The sequence below is a fragment of the Felis catus genome, chromosome A1 (assembly GCF_018350175.1).
Source record: "Felis catus isolate Fca126 chromosome A1, F.catus_Fca126_mat1.0, whole genome shotgun sequence".
NCBI classification, from domain to species: Eukaryota; Metazoa; Chordata; class Mammalia; order Carnivora; family Felidae; genus Felis; species Felis catus.
In genome coordinates, this window is record NC_058368.1 from 172481617 (window position 1) to 172502581 (window position 20965).

Sequence of the window (20965 nt, forward strand, 5' to 3'; positions counted from 1 at the left end):
TTCAGTCCAACAGGTTGCCAAAGGGCAGAAGAGATGCTAAAAATATTTAACAACTGGTGTGGCACAGTCAGCAGGATCTAGAACACATGCCTGCAAGATGCCAGGTGGCAGCAGTGCCAGGCCCCTGCAGGGCAGTCCTTACCCCTTACAGGCTGAATCATGGGGGGGTTGCGGGGTCCTGGGAGACAGCACCAGGTAGCAAGGACAGTGGGGGCCTGATACAGAAGTATGCCAATATTTTAATAACTGGTTGTCTGTACTAGGGAGTTCTGGCTGAATGTTAGCTCTATAAAGGAGAGTAGAGGACATAAGAACAACAACCCAGCACCACACAGCAGAGCAGAAGAGTGACCCAGAGCCCAGTAGCAAAGATCCGAAGGAGAGGACGCAGGGGTCCCTCGTTACCCACCGGCAGCTGTCCCTTCTCTTGCCAGTGGTGAGGGACATCTCCTAGTCCTAGGGAGGGCATGGTGGGGTGTGAGGAAACCCACCCTCTAGTCTAGGTTTTACTACTTCTCTCTATGTGACATTAAAAGGATATTTTGATCTGGGCCTCTACACCTCCATTTTTTATTAAAAAAAAAATTATTTTTGAGACAGAGAGAGACAGAGCATGAACGGGGGAGGGTCAGAGAGAGGGAGACATAGAATCTGAAACAGGCTCCAGGCTCTGAGCTGTCAGCACAGAGCCCAACGCGGGGCTCGAACTCACGGACCGTGAAGTCATGACCTGAGCCGAAGTTGGCCGCTTAACCGACTGAGCCACCCAGGTGCCCCTACACCTCCATTTTTTAAATGGAGGGTTTGGACAAAGGCAGGAATTATTACCTTTTTGCATGATCTGATATTTTCAAGTGAATTCTACTTATAAGATTACTCGGCATAATTTTTAACAACATCTTTGAGACAGCTTGTGGCTCATAAAAAAGTGCTCAATATCTGGAAATCTCAAAATCTTGAGAGATGTCATTTCTTCAGAATGTTTTAAGTTTTTGTTTCCAAATTCCACCCCAAACTTATCCACTTGTAAGTAACTCTTGAGGCTTATTTCTGATAATTAGGTGGGGAAAACAGCAATAACAACCACGAATATTTACTGAGCACCTATCTGCATGAGACATTGTATTAAGCCCTTTCTATGCATTACCTTGTCCTATTTCCAGGACCACCATATGAGGAGGGTATCATTATTCCTATTTTGTGAGAACACAGATACTAGCAGAGGCTAAATGACTTGCCCAATGTGAGACATACAAGCACAGTATATGTGGCTGAAGTCCACATCCACAGTTACTCTGCTAGAGAACGTCATCCATGCCCAAGTTCCCACTGGTAAATGGAGAAATGGGAAAAACAAGAACAACTGTGAATTCCTCCATGAAGTTAAATTTACCTTTTCCATGTATTATTTAGAGATGCCTACCTACCTACCTACCTTTGTGCCAAAAAAGTCCTCTTGTTTATGGAATGATGGTGGTATTAGATGGTAGTTTAGAGTGGCTTTTGATTTTTGGCAACATACAAAGTTGGCAAGTCTCAAGTTTTTGAAATGTTATTGGTCCATGGATTTGCAATATCTGGGAGTCATTATTCTCCAGTAGAATGAACATGTGTTATGCAGGGACTCTGTTCATTCCCAAGAGTAAAAGCTTCAAAAGGATGGTATGCCTGTCTTTTGTGCATCTTACTGGTGATAATTTGTTGATAGGGAGAGTCAGGTTATCATTTCTTCACAATCCAAATAAACTAGAGGGGAGAAAGAAGAGGATTCCTCGGCCACCCTATAAGTTGGTCAGTCATTCCATTTGTGACAAAGACGTGGAAACAGAAGCTAAACTAAGAGCAGAGGGGGGAAGTAAGAATAAGTTCAGATTCTGCTAAATAAGAACAGAGAACCTCCCCAGAGAAAACCAATAACTTACACCACTGCTCCTGTATTTGTAGATTTTATGCTAACAATAGCAATAATAGTGAAGCATCCTTTGAGAGCATCTTCATTTTCACAAATAAAGACCTTTGTCAAATTTAAAATTCTCCCTATAACAAGTATTGTAATTTCAATAGGATGTTAGAACTTAATCTTAAATTTATCACTGTGGAGTACTTCAGAGATTAAAAAGTACTTTGAAGGCTTTTTAATAACTCAGTCTTTACGAAGAATTAGTATACACCAGAATAAATAATCTCTGTACAATTATGGAGATCTCCCAAAAGGCAAATAAATATCCAGAGAAATAACTCTTCCACTCTAGTGCCTTTTTTTTTTTTTGGTGGCAACTTCTGTATGCTTCCATGCTATGAAAAGCATGAACTGCAATGATAGTTTGTGTATACATCCATGTTATCTTTTATACTGACCAAGGATTGAGCTAAGGTGACTCGTTTGTAAAACCTGGCAGAGCTTGCCACCACTGGTTCCAAGTTTTCCTGGAGATGTAAAGAATTTCTTTGGGACTAAGGGATTTACAGGACTCTATATTTCTTTCTATTCCCTTCCAGGAAGCACCAGCTTCAGGACCTAAAACACATAGGGAGATTTTTCTCAAGAAGAGAGTTGAGGGTGGTGGGGTGGAGGTAGGTATAATAGACAAAGAATAAAAGGATGTGTGTGTGTGTGTGTGTGTGTGTGTGTGTGTGTGTGTGTGTAGGTGTCTGTGTGTTTATTTCTTGTGAAGTCAGCTAACAGTGTAGTCTTGGCTTCAGGAGTAGATAACCATGATTCATCACTTACATAAAACACCCAGTGCTCATCCCAACAAGTGCCCTTCTCAATCCCTCCACCAATTTTCCCCACCCCCATCAACCTTCAGTTTGTTCTCTGTATTTAAAAGTCTCTTATGGTTTGCTTCCCTCTCTGTTTGTATCTTATTTTTCCTTACCTTCCCCTATGGTCTTCTGTTAAGTTTCTCAAATTCCACATATAAGTGAAATCATATGATATTAGTCTTTCTCTGATCGACTTATTTCCCTTAGCATAATACCCTCCAGTTCCAACCACATTGTTGCAAATGGCAAGAGTTCATTCTTTTTCATTGGCGAGTAGTATTCCATTGTATGTATAAACCACATCTTCTTTATCCATTCATCAGTTGATAGACATTTGGGCTCTTTCCATAATTTGGATATTGTTGATAGTGCTGCTATAAATATTGGGGTACATGTGCCTTTACAAATCAGCACTTCTGTGTCCTCTGGATAAATTCCTAGTAGTGCTATTGCTGGGTTGTAGGGTAATTCTATTTTTAATTTTCTGAGGAACCTCCACATTGTTTTCCAAAGTGACTGCACCAGTTTGAATTTCTACCACCAGTGCAAGAGGTTTCCCCTGAAGAAAATGATTCAATGTCCTATAAGAAATAAGAAAGGAAAAAGCTAGTAGGAGGCTGACTGGGTCTAGCCTAATCTAAAGGTAATGATGGGGTAATTTACATGGCAACCAGTAAGTGCTGCATTTGTTAACTCCTACCCTATCCTATCCTATCCAGCAGTAAATAAAAAAAAAAAAAAGAATAGAGTGTCAAAGTATAATTTTCAATAAAAGGAAAAACCATGACATTCATATAAATATAGAATGAACATTCTATATTTTTCTAAGATTTATTGAAGAACCTAGCAGGATGGTAATGCTGATTCAAAGGACAGGAGTCACCATGCTCAGTCGGTTGAGCATTCGACTTCGGCTCAGGTCATGAACTCATGGTTCGCGAATTCAAACCCCATGTCGGGCTCTGTGCTGACAGCTCAGAGCCTGGAGCCTGCTTTGGATTCTGTTCCTCCCTCTCTCTCTGCCCCTCCCCCGCTTGCGTTCTGTCTCTCCCTCTGTCAAAAATAAATGAACATTAAAATTAAAACAAAAACAAACACAAAGGATAGGAGAAGCTATATAAACAATGGGAAAAATGCTGGAATAAGACGTCAAAGTTAGTTACGAAACTGGTTAATGGGGACGCCTGGCTCGCTCAGTCGCCATTATGACTCAGCGTATGACTCTTGATCTCGGGCTCATGAGTTTGAGCCCCACATTGGGTATAGAGATTACTTAAAAAAAACTGGTTAATGTCTTATCAGAGCAAATAAAATGTGACATTTGAGGTTATATTTTCTGCTTGGAAAAAAAATAATTTGCATCTTTACCTAGACAAAAATCATTTGATAATTTACCAATCTTCTGCAAATTCATATCCAGATTTATAGAGTCTAGATCCTAATTAATAGTGTAGTGGAGGAAAAATAATTTTCCCCTCTACCCTTCTTTTTTTTAGATTTTATTTTTAAGTAATCTCTACACCCAATGTGAGGCTTGAACTCACAACCTAGAGATGAAGAGTCACATGCTCCATTGACTGAATCAGCCAGGTGCCCCTTCCCTCTACCCTTCTGAGTTCTTAGTGGAGACCTCTATAATAAATAAATTAACAAGAGGAAAAGAACCAAAAGTTTATTAACATGTATACAATGGAGATGCCCAGAAAAAATGAATACCTCCCTGAGGTGGCTTAGAATTCAGGATTAAATACTATCTTAATAGGGAAAGGGTAGGGGGATATAGGACTCTCAGGGGGAGAGTAAACTACTTTTAGGAAAGATGAATGGACTCTTAGAAGAATAGATGGAAGGAATGGCAGTTTGTGATCAAGTTTGGGTGTGGGGTCAAATTCTAGTCTTCTCTCCTGTAATAGGAGTCAATTTGCTCTAGTTGATGAACTTCTGGGAGGGGATCAATTTGAGTTCCTTTTGGAGAAACTCCTTTAGTCAGATAAAGGGAGTTCAGAGAAAGTCTCTCCCTGAACTTGCTGTTTTTTCAAGGCCTAAAGCTCAAAATAATCAAAATACCAAAGTGGCACATCTGGAGGTGACATGTCCTTAACTCTGACACTCATATTTTGGGGTGGCATTTTCTATTCTCCTTCATTTGTAAACAGTAAGCCCAACAAAGCTCCATCTCCTGTAGCATGAGATGGCTTGTAAGGGGCTCTAATAGGACTTTGAAAGGGCCACCAGTAATCTTTCTGTTCCAAAATGTTGACAACGTCTTGACAGTTTTCACACCCCTTGATTCTAAAACACCAAGGCAGCTGATCCAAACAAGAGGGAGATAGGATATGGATGGTGGCAGCTGAAAAGTATTAAAAAACCTCAGTATCCCATACTTGGAATAAAGAAAAGGGAAACAAATCAAAAGTTAGCATGAAACATGAGACGTTGGTCAAGTGGTTAAACCAAAAAGGCAACTCTTATCTGTCTCACCACTACTTATTATTTCCTTATTTACTGATAAATTCCTTATTTATTTACATACATTTTGAAAATTTTTCTGTATTGGCTGAAATAAGTGGATTTGGAGTATTCTTCAAAGTAATATAACTCTGAACTCTACATCAAATAAAGTTGAGTTAATAGTGAATTATATTAATAATTATGACCATATAGAAGATTTGCATGATAATGGACAGCATTTTAACTCAACTTCCAACACCTGTATGTTATCACCAAAGAAAAAAAAAGCTGCTTGGACTGTTGGATAAAGAGAGTAGCAAAACTTGTTATGTCCATTTTTTTTAATGTTTATTTATTTATTTTGAGAGAGAGAGAGAGAGAGCGGTCATGCATGCACACACTCGCATGAGTGGGGGAGTGGCAGAGAGAGGGAGGGAGAGAATCCTGACTCTCGGCTCAAACTCAAACTCATGAACCGTGAGATCACGACCTGGGCGGGAATCCAGAGTCAGATGCTTAACTGACTGAGCCACCCAGGAGACCCGTTACTCCCGTTTTTTAAATTCACTAATTGTATTTGCACAACTCATAACTGTCTTTTTTTTTTCTCCTTTAAAAATGTAAATCACAGCAGACACTGACACAATGCATAGCTCACTAGACTTCTAACACAGGGGAAAATGTAAACCACTTTTGCAAAAAGACTTTAAGCATGAAATTAAATCTTTAAAACGGGCAAATTTGAAGCCAAATTGTCCAAAGGATTCTAAAGGAAGCTGGCCTTGGACAACAGGATGCACAGAATTACTCCATCTGCATCAAAATGAGGCAACTCTGCTTATAATGTCATCATTTGAAATATTAGGGGAAACTCATGAAACAGCGATAGCTGGCTTTTCAAATAACAAACAACACAAAGCCAACTGGATTATTTGCCTCTCCATATAACCCACTAATTTGTCTATTTACTCTAATTCAGCTTCAATCATTTGGAAATAAATGGTTCAAGATTCTGATAAGTTTCTATCAACCCTATATTCTAGACACTTCTGTAGCTCCTCTCAGAAATCCAATATTTTATTTGTACTGTCCCAATTCTCTGAAAACCTAAAGGGTGATAAGCTTGCCCTGTGCTGAAGAATCTCTTATTCTTTGATTCTGAGCAATCACTCAGAGCCCAGAAGAGGGTGCTCACAGAACAATCTGCTTGCTTTAACCACAGCCAGGATACATCCTCTCGACCAAAGGTTTCAATATGGTAATCCCAAATTAGGCAAGAACCATAATGATCATAGCATCTTAAAATTACAAAAGGAGAAATGGAAAGTTCCCTAAATTAAAAGCAATTCAGGGATACCTAAACAAAACTGGTGAAGACCTTCTATTTTTTTATTTTTTTAAAGTTTGTTCATTTATTTTGAAAGAGAGAGAAAGCATGAGCTGAGGAGGGGCAGAGAAAGAGAGAGAGAGAGAGAGAGAGAGAGAATCCCAAGCAGGTTCTGTACTGTCATCACAGAGCCTGACATGGGGCCCTAACCCATGAACCACGAGATCATGACCTGAGCCAAAGTTGGACACTTAACTGATGGAGACACTCAAGCACCCCTGAAGACCTTTTAAATGAGGGAATATGGGGAGACAAATGATGACTTTAACTTTTCATTAAATTTCTGTATTGATTCAAACACTTTATATCTTGTGCATGACTTCTTTTATAGTATAATTACTTTTCATTAACATCAATTAGTTAATGTCTTTATTAATAAAAATTAATAAAGCTGATAATGAATATTTGAAACAAGTAGCGTGGCTGAAAGAATATCAAGAAGTTGGTATTTTCTTGAGAGGTTTATCAGTATTGTAGCTAGAAAATAAAACTTCAGTTATGTTTTTTATTTTAAGTAGGCACCATGCCCCACATGGGGCTTGAGCTCACGACTCTGAGATCAAGAGTCACACGCTCTACCAAGTGAGCCAGGCAGGTGCTCCTGTTCTATGTCCTATACTTAAATATGTCACTACTCAGAACCTAAAGCATCACGATTAATACCCTCTTCCCTGAAATACAAATCTTTGGAGAGAAAATCCATCAGAGAACAGATGGTACCCCTTTCCCATTGCCTCTCTTCTTTACTAAACTCCCCGAGGGTCTCATCTTGCTTTGCTGATAGCCATATGAATTAGGTTTACACGGTACTGGGAGTTTCGCCTCTGGCCTGTGGTAGCTTGGTGCTAAGTCAATTTAGCTAACCTGGAATGTTTCCCAGAGTTTGTTTTTTTTTCCTGTGTGATTCTTTATGGCCACAAGAGACATTCTGTGTGAAATCCAGAAGGTAGAAGTGAAGAAGTCATATTTTTTATGCCCTGGACATTATTGTTAATCTGCCGCTAACTTACTGGTGTATCAGGCTTGTAGCAGCTCCAGGTCCCCCGGGTCTCCTCTTCCTGCTTCTCTGAGTCCTGGGCCAGGTATGTGTGCAGCTCCATGATAATGGGTGCCAACTTCCCCTGCAGGGTCACCCACAGCATTGGGGTTGGTCATAGTAAGAGATAGAAGTGGGTTCCAGTGTCTCCTTATGGGTTCCAAGTTGTCCTCATGCATGCTGGCTTGTCTTTGCCTCCTCTACACCCAGCTTTCCTTCTGGTGTGCTGATCTGACACACTTAGAGTAACTTCAGGCTCAACCCTAGACATAGAGTCAACAGCCTGCACAGATCACTCCATCAGCTCCCACATTCGTGTAAAATCTACCCCTTGTAATAAATCCCTTATTCTATGTCAAGTGCAGCCATCTGCTTCTCAGATGAAACTCTAACTGCTATAAGCTTCTATGTACATCACCATCTTGTTGCCTTTGCATTTTGAATAGTGTGTTGAGCCTCAAACTCATAACATCCACTGTCTTCGGTAGAAGGCAAAGACAGGTGGTATTTGGTTGTAGGAGAAAAGGAAGGGATGCTTAGAATGGTAAAAGTTTGTAGAGTAAGCTCCCAGAAGCTTTTCAACACTAAAAATGCCTGTTCCAGTTACTGATTTCCTCTCATCTCCAAATCCATCTTTCCTTGCCTTGCTTTGTGATGCTGAACCTGACCCTGTAAACATTTATTCCATAAGAAGCACTGGAGGGACACTGGAGGAAGAAGGGAATTCTCATCCTGGTTTTGTGGTACTCTTCTCCCCTGCTTGCTCTTGGGGTGGATGGAGGCCAGAAGTGCACGGACATCCAGTGGTGCTCACCCCTAATAAGTTTGATGGCACCATTTGGGGGACTTTCCAGTGGGTTTTGCCACCACTGCAGCAGGCAGCTTCCCAATGAATTCCTCTCGCACCTTGAGTGGCACCTTCTTAGTGATGCTCAGTGAGTCTGGCAGATGCCCAAATGGGTAGCTTCCAGCAAGTTTCCTACTTACTAGCCCCCTCCTGTAGCATCTCAGGGAATTTCTCTGCCATCCAGTGGTCTCCAGCCACTCCCTTTCAATGGAGACAGGTGAAGAGAGGGCCCTCTTCTAAATTTGTTTCTTCCTTGAGCACCACGCCTCAGCCTTAGAGGGAGTGGGTACTGTTTACACGTGCTACTCATGTGTTCATTAGGATTTTCTTTACTCCTTAGTAGGTAATCTGCTACTAGTTAATAATTTTTATGTCAGACTTCCCCCGTGTGAATTACTGTGTGCTTTTTGGATGCTTGATAAAATGTCTTTTGCTCTTAGTAGCTATTAAAGAAATAAAACTTAATCTTATTAGTTCAGGATTTGTTTTAGAAGGAACATAAATTATGTGTAATGTGAGTGCATAAGAGAAGGGATCACCCAGGTGTGCAGTTTAGAAAAGCTATTTGCTTTCTCTGGCCACCTCTACGAGGTGATCCTCAAAATGGGATCCATGATTCCCTGTGAACAGACCCCAAGTCCACTATTGCTGTGAAGCAAACCACCCTAAAAATAATGGTTAAAACCATAATCATTTATTATTTCTCACGTTTGTCAGGAAGACTCCAAAGTCACACAACAAATGGTGAAGATACAGGAAAGGGTGAAGAATCAAGGCTCAAAAATGCACCCTACCACAGGGTCCAGGGATATTACCAAAGGTCTGCAAGTTTAAACGGTATTTTGAAATTTGCAATTCAGTGAGAAAATAAATAATGTGACATTGTGATAATGAAGTCACAGAACTTCAGTGCCTGCATTTGCATTATGGTCCTATTCTCACCAAGGAATCGCCTTAAGGGAGCGTGTACCTCTTTGTTTGTGGAGTTATAGTTTCTTTCTTTCTTTCTTTCTTTCTTTCTTTCTTTCTTTCTTTCTTTCTTTCTTTCTTTCTTTCTCTCTGTTTCTCTCTCCCCTTCTTTTTTTACTTATTCACTGTAGTCCAATGAACAGTCACCATTTTTATTATGTTTGTCATAAGCTTTTTATTGAAAAAAAATTTTAAGTTTATTTATTTTGAGAGAGAGAGAGAGAGAGAGAGAGAGAGAGAGAGAGAGAGAGAGAATGGCAGGGAGGGGCAGAGATGGAGAGAGAGAATCCCAAGCAGACTCTTCACCCTCAGCACAGAGCCCAATGTGGGGCTCGAACTCATGAACCTCGAGAAGATGATCTGTGTGGAAATCAAGAGTCGGATGCTCAACTGAGCCACCCAGGCGCCCCTGTCACAAGCTTTTATACACATAAAACATGTATATGAGAAGTGTACAAACTGTAAGGGTATACTTCATGAATTTTAGTAAAATGAACACTTCTGTATGTTATAGGCTTACAGAAAAGTTGCAAAGATAGTTCTCATATACCTCATACCCTGTTTCTGCCATTATTAACACCTTACATTATTATGTCACAATTAATGAACAAATATGGACACACTATTATTAACTAAAACCCATAATTTATACAGGTTCCTTAGTGTTTTACCTAATGTCCCATCAGGGTGCCATATTACATTTAATTGCCATATCTTCTCAGGCTCCTCTGAGCTGTGAGAGTTTCTTTTTCTGAGACTTTCCTTGCCTCTGATATCCTTGACAGTTTTGAGGAGTACTGGTCAGGTATTTTATACAATGCCCTTTTAATTGGGATCTAAGAACTGTATTTTAGTTATTGCTGGAATATTTAGAATTGTTAGCTCCTTTGAACATGTCACCAAAAGTGTCGGAATCAGAAAAGTATCTCAAACACAAAAAGTTTGAAAATCAGTTGTCTACATCAAAGCAGACTATAAGTATACATAAGTGAAGTTGTCAAGATGTCTATTCTACCATTCAAACTTCAATTTCAAAAAGCAATGTAGGTTTGCAGACCATTCTCACAGTGTTTGGTTAGTAATCTTAATTTATAAGCCATCTGCCTGTCACCCAAAACAGCCCAGACTATCAGCCACCCACCTGCATTCCCCTGCTCTAACATCACATGGAAGATGTTCCGAAGTCAGACGCTGAACTCACTGAGCCACCCAGGTGCCCCAACAGAAAATGCTTTTAAAGTACAAGCAGAAACAATAATCAAACTTTCAATGAAATATTTCCCTCTTTGCATTTTAAAGGATTAACATCCAAATTAGGGAGCAGAAAGGATTACATCCTATCAATTTGCACGCTGGTCATGGAAAAGCTGTTGTCAATACTCTAGTAATTAAATCCATGCAAGTTACAGACTTCATTGAAAAGCCTTTGACAAGAGTGAAGTCACTGATCACAAGTGTTTGTGGAGCACTTAACATTATTGGCAATGCTGTAAACGGTATATGGTTGTTTAGCTTCATAAGAAAGATAATACCAGAGCTCAAAATTAAAATACCTGTATTGGAATACATACAGGCCTAAAGATGTGTCTTATGAACCAGAAAGTACTCACTGTGTTGGCCAGCTCCAGATAGCTTCCTCCTACAGAGCTGCCAAAATGCCGTGACTGTGTGAGCAGTTTGTGGAGGGCAGCAGCCTGCTGATGCAAAGAGCGTCCGCCACACTCGAGAAGCTTCTGCAGGGCCCACTGACTCTGCAAGTCCGGGCTCTGGAGGTCCCTGGCACCGGAGTCATACTCCCAGCTCTCCCTGGCTGCTGACAGGGCACCTACGTCCAGGAGAGGCAGGGGAAATAAAAAGATATTTCCTTCATTAGTCTCTGGGTGGCCAATAAGCAATGATTTGGAACCCCCTAAGCCTTCCACGTGCCAGCATGTCAGAATACACGCGGTGCCCAGACTGCAGGCTAAGTGCTTTCTCTTTCAAATTGACACCCGGGGAGCCTGGAGATAAAAGTGGTTTTAGGCAAATCATTCATAAATAACTATCCAATGACTTTGTGCCCCCCAAACAATTACTTAGCAAAAAAGCACCAGAGAGCCAAGAAAAGGGAATCCGGAGCAAAGCCACCTCTGTCTGTGATCAGCCTTCTTTTTAAAAAAAAAAAAAATTTTTTTTGAGCATTTATTTATTGTTGAGAGACAGAGAGAGATGCAGAGTGTGAGCAGGGAAGGGGCAGAGAGAGAGAGGGAGACACTGAATCTGAAGCAAGCTCCAGGCTCTGGGCTGTCAGCACAGAGCCCGATGTGGGGCTTGAACTCACGAACTGTGAGATCATGACCTGAGCTGAAGTCAGACGCTTAACCGACTGAGCCACCCTGGTGCCCCTCTGTGATCAGCCTTCTTACTGTAAACCTTTTCTCCTGGTTGAGGAAGAAGGGAGCAAGTGAGAAGACAAAAAGTTAAGGTATGGCACTTTATCATGATTTTCTCTCTCCTGGAAGTAGCTACAGGAAGCTGAACTGTGTTTGCCAGTTAGGTGTGGCCATGCAGCTGAGTCCTGAGCAGAAGGTGAGCAGAAGTGACAAGCATCGCTTCAGGGCCCGGCTCCCAAAACCACCGGCGTGCGACTCTCCATGCCCTTTGCCTTCCGGCCTGGTGCAAATGGCCAGGCACCCTTGGAAGCCATGTGGTACAGATGGTGAGGCCGTAAGATGGACGATGCCCGAGTCCCTGAATTATCTCTGGCAGCAGGGCTGGCTGCCCATCTCAGGCACCCTGCTTCGACTTCATGTGATTAGGAAAGGGAAATTCCTTTGGTGTTTGAGTCACGGCATATTTTTTATTTGTTTCTCAGAACAGTTAGTATGACCTTAACTGTTACAACAGATTTAAACCTAATAAAAGATGCTAATAATTACGATACAATGACAAAGTAGACCTGGAAAGGGGTGAGGATATTCAGAGAAAGCTTTCTGGAGGAGAAAGCCTGATGCTTCAATTGTCCCCTTGGCTAGAAAAATTAGATTTGGGGCAAAGCGCTCTTCTTTGTGTTGCTCACTTCTGAACAGAAGACCCTTGGGTGCAGCTGGCTGGTAGAGTCTGGGTCACGTGCCTCTGTCTCAGCTGCAAGGGAGGCTGGGAAATTTGTTTCCTGGCTTCTACTCTGGGGAGGCAGGGTTTGTAAGGTGAGACCTTTCCTAAACATAGGAGTGATTCAAAATGCCTGGGCAGATAGAAAACATGACAAAGGTCTATACACAGGCACTGTGCCCGGTACTGGGGATGAAGCAGTGAGCGCAACAAACTGTTGTTCCTGCCCGTAAAGTTTTCATATTGGTGCATCTTCAATACGTGACTTTTAATGGCAAAAAGAGGGGGACTCATTAAAATGATTTAATTTGTACTATGAAATGAGAACATATACAGATTACTCTATAATTTATTTGAGTGTAATTACATATAGCAAACTACAAATTATTTTCATTGGTTTCTGATATAAACATCCAATCTTCCCTTAATAGGTATTGGTGAGTTTAATCAATGTGATTGGGTAAACTGTCTTTGTCTGGAACCACCCCTATGGTTCATGTTCTGATCTTCTTCAGTCAGTTTGACCAACACTCTCTCTCTCTCTTTCTCTCTCTCTCTCTCTCTCTCTCTCTCTCTCTCTTTTAAGTAGGCTCCATGCCCAGCATGGACACTGACCCAGACGCCCCAGACCCAACACTTCTTTTGTACAGTGCTGTATGGCTGGAGAGACAGTCTTTGTATCAAAGCAGACCATCAAAGCAATCACTACGTTTGCAATTGTTTAAAGTTTCTTTTAATATTAAACTCTATCAGCTGTATTGCAAGGACAGTTTTGTTTTCCTTCAACATAGACTGCAATAGGCCTGCCCTCCCTCCGCCTGCTCCTCTGAGTGATTGCTGCCATTTGTCTAGCGCCTCTCATTCTCTGTCCCAGCCCAGCAGCATGTGGCAAGAGGACTGACAGAGGTCAGAGCTGAAAAGTGGGTTGAATCACAGAGGGCCTTCTATCTCCTATATAAACAAGCATGGGCATGGACCCTTGCCTTTATGTTCCACCACAGGACCCAGTACCTTGCACACACACAGCCTGAGACAGCAGGCATTTAATATACATTTAGTGAGTGGATGGCTGAATTATCCATGGTTGTGGTACCATAGGGTTTCACTTATTAACAGGAAAAGCAACATGGAGATTAATTTTTAAAATCAAAATAAATTATACACTTAAACTTTATCTCTATGCAAACAGGGAGCCTCATTTTCAAATAATAAAATACAGCAGTTGTGGGATAAGACGGCCCAAGGAAGCTTCATTTGAATTTATGATGCTGTACTAACAGACCTAAACCCAGTTTCTGACAGAGTCATATAATCAGGTTAGCCAAGCTCCATGTTAATCAGCAAGATCAAAAGGCCCTCACACTATTACCATAACAATTTTTGCTGAAGTGATGCTGAGGAACTCAGGTCTTCTGCTAAGAAGTGAAGTCAATCACATTAGCATCCACATAAATGGACCCCAGAAAAGGAAGTGCACATTTAAAATACAGTACACAGGGCGTCTGGGTGTCTCAGTCGGTTGAGCTTCTGACTTCGGCTCAGGTCATGATCTCACGGTCTGTGAGTTCAAGCCCCACGTCAGGCTCTGTGCTGACAGCTCAGAGCCTGGAGCCTGCTTCAGATTCTGTGTCTCCCTCTCTTTCTGCCCCTCCCCCGTTCATGCTCTGTCTCTCTATGTCTCAAAAATAAACATTAAAAAAAATTTTTTTTAAATAAAATACAGTACACTATTCCCATTATTCTCTTTCAACCTGATTTTTCTGGATATAAAACCAACATTCTGGAGACAAAATTAGTAAATTGGGATGATCTCACTGAAAACCATCAACAGTGTAGGTCTGATAACTGTCTTCCTTCCCCCCCTTTTTTAAAATTCATTTATTTTTGAGAGGGGGAGAAAGGGGAGAGAGTGGGAGAGAGGGGGAGAGAGGATCCAAAGCAAGGCTCTGCACTCACAGCAGAGAGCCCGATGTGGGGCTCAAACTCACAAACTGTGAGATCATGACCTGAGCTGAAGTCAGATGCTTAACAAACTGAGCCACCCAGGCACCCTCATCTTCCTTTTGCCCTTTGAAATATCATGATGCCTGATGTTTCCAGGCTCACACTCAGCCTCTTGTTGACCCCACTTCACTCCTTTGCTAACCTCAAGAAAAGCCTGTTGACCTCAGGGAGATGGCTGTGCTTCTTTTCCTTCACATGGATACCATTACAATTCTACTATCTCCCTGTGCTCACCATGCTCTCTGGTCTCTTCTAATAAGGACACTGATGTCATCATGAGGGCACCATCATTCATGGCCTCGTCTGACCCTAATTACCTCCCAAAAGAAACATCTCCAAACCCCATTACACTGAGGAGTTAGGGCTTCAACCTATGAATTCCAGGGGAACACAAAGAGTCAGTCCACAACAACCAATGATGAGCTGCTGTCCGGGCCACTTAGGAAACCGACGGCATGGCATCCCTTTAAAGACCAAAGGCCAAACCACAGCCTGGGCCTAGAAGTCTCTGCACACACAGAATCAAAGAAGGCCATCATTTCTGCCATGATAATTCTTTAAATTTTTTTTTAATGTTTATTTATTTCTGAGACAGAGCATGAGTGGAGGAGGGGCAGAGAGAGAGGGGGACACAGAATCCAAAGCAGGCTCCAGGCTCTGAGCTGTCAGCACAGAGCCCGATGCAGGGCTCGAACTCACAAACCGCAAGATCATGACCTGAGCCGAAGTCGGATGCTCAACCGACTGAGCCACCCAGGCGCCCCTGCCATGATAATTCTTTAGGGCAATCTGAAGTAAGGGATGAGGTGTATTCTTTTATTTTAAATGTTTAAAGGCGGCAGGCACATATTCTAAATGTTTCCCTGATCAGAAAAGCACAGAAAACAAGTGGCATTTTAACATGTTTATAAAATACATCATTGCAGAAACCCTGATCTCAGAGAAATGATGAAACAGAAAACCTGCCACACATGAGACCTTTATTCTGCTAGGTACATGGCAGCTATGAGCCAGTGCTCTAATCCCACCTTCAAAGTGTCACCCAGCTTCGGGTCCGAGGCCTGCAAATACTGTGCCTATTCACCAAAGGCATTATGAGACCTTCCTAGTAGGCCAAACCCCCCATGAGGATAAGGCAGGACAAAGCATTTAAAACATCTAGAAGTTGGGTGCCTGGGTGGCTCAGTAGGTTAAGCATCTGACTCATGATTTGGGCTCAGGTCATGATCTTGCAGTTCCTGGGTTTGAGCCTGCTTGGGATTCTTTCTCTCTCCCTCTCTCTCTCTCTCTCTCTCTCTCTGCCCCTCCCCTGCTTGCTCTCTCTCTCTCTCAAAATAAATAAATAAGCTTCTTTTAAAAAATTAAGAAAAAAACACCTAGAAGTCACCTTAAAGATAGTAACAATTTGGGGCGCCTGGGTGGCTCAGTCAGTTGAGCCTCCGACTTCAGCTCAGCTCAGGTCATGATCTTATGGTTCGTGAGTTTGAGCCCTGCGTCAGACTCTGTGCTGACAGCTCAGAGCCTGGAGCCTGCTTCAGATTCTGTGTCTCCCTCTCTCTCTGACCCACCCCCGTTGATGCTCTGTCTGTCCCAAAAATAAATAAACATTTAAAATTTTTTTTAAAAAGCAACAATAATCATGATACCTAACATCTACTCAAAGCCACTAGGAGCTGGGCACTGTTCTAAGTATTTTCCATATATTATCTCATTTAGTTCTACCCACAGCCTATGAATGACAAAATCATTTTTCCCAGTTTTAGAAGAGGATGTTTTCTCTCTTTCAGCTTCATTTTGTAGACATTGCCCGTTTGCATAGGATAGCGGTTAAGAGCTGGGGTTTTGTAGTCAAGTTGCTTGGGGTCAGATAAGACTCACCATGACCAGCTAGCTACGTGACCTCAAGCAAATTATTTAAACTAAGCCCAGGTTTCTTCATCTTTAAAATGGGGATCATAACACGTTCTTCACAGAGGTGTTGTGAGAATTAAACAAGATAAAAATATGTAGAAAATTTAGACAATCCCTGGCACACAGTAAACTGATCAATGAATGTTAGCAATCATCTGGTCACATCTCACAATTTTAGTTATTTGGAATCCATTTTGAATAACTCCACAGGGACAAACATAAGGGAGAAATATATACTCTCTCCCAGCTTTTAAAGGTTACCTGTTGAAAAACAAACCTTTGGGGGCGCCTGGGTGGCGCAGTCGGTTAAGCGTCCGACTTCAACCAGGTCACGATCTCGCGGTCCGTGAGTTCGAGCCCGGCGTCAGGCTCTGGGCTGATGGCTCAGAGCCTGGAGCCTGTTTCCGATTCTGTGTCTCCCTTTCTCTCTGCCCCTCCCCCGTTCATGCTCTGTCTCTCTCTGTCCCAAAAATAAATAAACGTTGAAAAAAAAGAAAAAAGAAAAACAAACCTTTGGCACCTAACCAGTGGCTAAAATTTCATCAATGATTTTATACTTAATATTAGGGCTATTGTAAAGAAAAGAGCCAATTAAGTCAGAGCCAAAGTTATATTTCTCTGAGTAAAGAATACTCCATTAGTAACTCAAAGTCTTTGGTTATTGGGTTTGAAAGACTTTGCTTCCCTATTCTACTTGGCCTACTCTTATCTCCAGAGGACAACCCACCTTCCTAAAACTGGTGGCAGCAGCTCAAAAGCAGAACAAGTATGAGTTATTCATCAGATCTGTGCTCTGGCTGCTCTCACCACTCCTCTGTTTTCTACCTGCATTTCCTTCTTTTCTATTCTTCATTTGAATGTTGGGGCCTCACATCACATTATGGGCAGATGATAATGCAGAGTGGTTAGGGGGTCCCGAGACCTGTATTAATAGCGTCCTATGATACTGTCTGTATCTAGTGATCGTTAATTTTTCATTTCTGTGGGTTATTTAGACAACATTACCTAATTTATTCCCTCAATGACAAGAGAGAAAATACTCCTTTCAAAACACCAGGGGCAGCTACCTTTCTGAATTTAGACATACCACACCGATAGAAAGAAGCATGGGAGAATTTGAACAAATCAGCTTCCAGGTGTCAGCCTTCCCTGTCATAGCACATTTACTATTCCCAGATAATAGTGACATCAACAGAAGCATCAGTAAATCGTTTAGTCCAGAAGGGAAGCACTGTTTGAGTCTTTAGTCATTTATTAATGTCAATGCTTGGTACAAAATTCAGGAGCGCAACTCCCATGAGGACCTCTAGCTTCCTCTAGCACAGATTACATTGCAAATGCAGGCCAATTGTCTTAAGAATCTGGTCTGTGATCACAAGGAAAACTGGGTGGTAAAGGATTGATAAATAGAGCCTACTTATCTTTCTGGGAAAAACAAAAACCAAGAGCAATTCAAAGCACATGTCCTACCTACTAAGGGAAGATAAATAATATTAGCTCCCAATGATAAAATTCAATTCTTTGGCCTTTGGCTATCTTCAAGAAGTGAACCTTTTAGTGTCCTATTTTGAATATATGTCACATGTGTCCTATCTAGGGATAATGTACTGAATTTCAATGAAACTTTGGGAATAGAGTGGAAGATGTATTTTGAAATGCAATTCCCTTTCCCTGCCTTAAGACTGTTGATAGGTGGCAAGAAGCAAAGAAATGAAAAAATGCATTTTTCTTACTGAAGTGTGCTTACCAACATCATCATCACTGGCTATTTCTTTTTTTTTTTTTTTAATTTTTTAAAATGTTTATTTTTGAGAGAGACAGAGAGACAGAGAGACAGAGACAGAGACAGAGACAGAGCACGAGCGGGGAAAGAGCAGAGAGAAAGGGAGACACAGAATCCAAAACAGGGTCCAGGCTCTGAGCTGTCAGCACAGAGCCCGATGCAGGGCTTGAACTCACAAACCGTGGGATCATGACCTGAGCTGAAGCCAGGCGCTCAACCGACTGAGCCACTGAGGCACCCCTACTGGCTATTTCTTAATGCTGCACTCTTTACAAGGAAGTTCAATGATCCTTGGTGTATTTAAGCACAGGCTTGAGAACATCTAATGGAAGGTAGTTCAGAGACAACCAAAAGGAAGCAAGAATAAATAACCTTTAAAATTCTTCTCCAGCTCTAGATTATTCCCAGATTCTATTGTCCTGGTTAAATTTAATATAAAGGAGAAAATGTCTGCCCTTAGGCAGTTAATAATTTAGTTATGAAAGCACAGCTGAGGCAAGCATCCTTAACTCTAAAAAGACAATTAAAAATAATATTTGGCAGCTTATTATCTTGGCTTGTCTAAACTAGATATATGAAGGAGATAAGCAAGAGGGTTGATTTAGGGCTAAAGAATTCAAAGGATTGTTTAGGCAAAGTGTTAAAATGAGCATTAGAGCAAAGAAGTATTAATTGAATTTCACTTGAACCTGAGGCTGGCTTGGGGTTAAAGGGGCTAATGTTCATGGTCCACAAAGTTTAAGATTTTATTAGATTTTTTGTAATGTTTATTTATTTTTGAGAGAGAGAGAAAGAGCACAAGAGGGGGAGAAGCAGAGAGAATGGGGCCAGAGGATCAGAAGCAGGCTCTGTGATGACAGCTGAGTGCCCAATGCAGGGCTCAAACTCATGAATGGGAGATCATGACCTGAGACGAAGTCAGACTCTCAACCAACGGAGCCACCCAGGTGTCTCTAAGATTTTTTTTTTAAGACTTGTCTCTCTTGGTTAGAAGGCAGAGACTGTATTTTGGATCAACTTCTCTTCCTCTTACAAGGCATATTAATGGGCCATGTATTCAGTAAGCCCTTGTTAGTCACTAATTTTTAAGTACCAGACTGAATGAGGATAATGCTAATCTGGGCCTATGCTCTGTAATGAGAAGCATCACACAGATCCTTTGATTGGCATGGCCATAGGGTTTGTCATATTTCTTGGCTGAAGATTAGCCTAATCAAAATGGAAAATGCTTGGGGAGCCTGGGTGGCGCAGTCGGTTAAGCGTCCGACTTCAGCCAGGTCACAATCTCGCGGTCCGTGGGTTCGAGACACGCGTCGGGCTCTGGGCTGATGGCTCAGAGCCTGGAGCCTGTTTCCGATTCTGTGTCTCCCTCTCTCTCTGCCCCTCCCCCGTTCATGCTCTGTCTCTCTCTGTCCCAAAAATAAATAAACGTTGAAAAAAAAAAATAAAAAAAAAAAATGGAAAATGCCAGGCAGGAAAAATACACAAACAGGAATTTAAAAAATGATTCTGATTCCAGCTTCTTAGCAAAAAATAGAATTATATTATGCTTTATTCCTAAAAAGTTGCTACTTTTCACTTAAGTATTTTAATGTGTTGGATCATATTAATTTTCTAATGTTAAACCAAACTTGCATTCAAGAGACAAACCCAACATAGTCAAAATATGTGATATTTATTATTGATTTTGGTTTGCTAGTATTTTGTCTACTATTTTTGCATCTCTGTTCAAAAGTAAAATTGGCCTTATAACTTTTTCTTCATATACTGTCCTTGTCACATTTTGGTATTAAGTTTATGTGTGAGTCTAATGATTTGTTTTTGAATGTTAAGTAGGCCTCACAGTGAAGCTATCTGGGCCTTGTGGACATTTTGAAAATTACTGTTTTGATTTTATTCTTAGTTATAGAACTATTCAGATGTTATACTCCTTAATAAATTAGTTTTAGAAAGTTATATTTTCCTGGAAGTTTCCTTCTTCCTTAAAAAAATTTTTTTTAAGTTTATTTATTTTGAGAGAGAGAGACAGTGAGTGCAAGCGGGGGGAGGGGCAGAGAGCAAGGGAGAGAGAGAACTCCAGTCAGGCTCTGTGCCATCAGCACAGAGCCCCACATGGGCCTTGATCCCACAAACACTGAGATCATGACCTGGGCCAAATCAAGAGTCAGATGCTTAACAGACTGAGCCACCCAGGCACTGCTCCTTATTTCTTTTAAATTTTTAAAATATATTGGCAGAGCTGTTCATAGTGTTTTCTTTTTGTTCATTTCTGCAGTATCTTTGTACTCTTGATATCAGTTATAACAAACCCTCACTTGGCCACCTAACCTGCCAACAGCTACACTTGGCTGGATGACACAGTCTTGACTTAGTTGCTATGTGTGCATATCAGAGGCCCCTGGATGTCCTATTCCTTCTACATACATGCCTCACCTACATAGCATATTACCTTCGGCCAGCCCAGTGTGTAGCCAACCAACAAACCCAGATATTGCCAATCAACAGTGCCCAGGGGCTTTGCATTTCTGATAAGGACCTAGACAGTTTGTGGTCTTCTTTTCCCCCAAACTGCAACCTAGAGAACTTTCCTGGACGCCATGCTTGATTGAGTTGCCGGTTTCCCCACTCAGCAGTCAGTCCTAGGTCTCTAATGGGCTCTATTTGTTGTCCTTAACAATTATTTGTGCCTTCTCTTTTTTTACTTTAGCATTCTTGCCAAGA

The 20965-nt window shown here is 41.4% G+C and overlaps 1 protein-coding gene and 1 long non-coding RNA gene across 8 annotated transcripts in view; one reads left to right on the plus strand and one right to left on the minus strand.

Moving 5' to 3' along the window:
* Window positions 1–20965, minus strand: part of MCC (MCC regulator of WNT signaling pathway) — a 431948-nt gene that overhangs the window by 304064 nt on the left and 106919 nt on the right. For all 3 annotated transcript variants that reach the window (XM_045034744.1, XM_019838097.3, XM_045034751.1), the window contains exon 3: window positions 11067–11281. In XM_045034744.1, the coding sequence (XP_044890679.1) occupies window positions 11067–11281 (215 nt within the window). The remainder of the gene's footprint in view (window positions 1–11066; window positions 11282–20965) is intronic.
* Window positions 1–20965, plus strand: part of LOC102900047 — a 64529-nt gene that overhangs the window by 28749 nt on the left and 14815 nt on the right. Inside the window, exons 5-6 of one of the 5 annotated variants that reach the window (XR_002744666.2) lie at window positions 2500–2574; window positions 9205–9396. The exons of 1 other annotated variant lie outside the window; for it this stretch is intronic. This is a non-coding gene — a long non-coding RNA (uncharacterized LOC102900047). Of the gene's footprint in view, window positions 1–2499; window positions 2575–9204; window positions 9397–11957; window positions 12025–20965 lie in introns of those variants that run through there. 3 more of the 5 variants (XR_002744670.2, XR_002744672.2, XR_890659.4) reach the window with 3 other exon arrangements.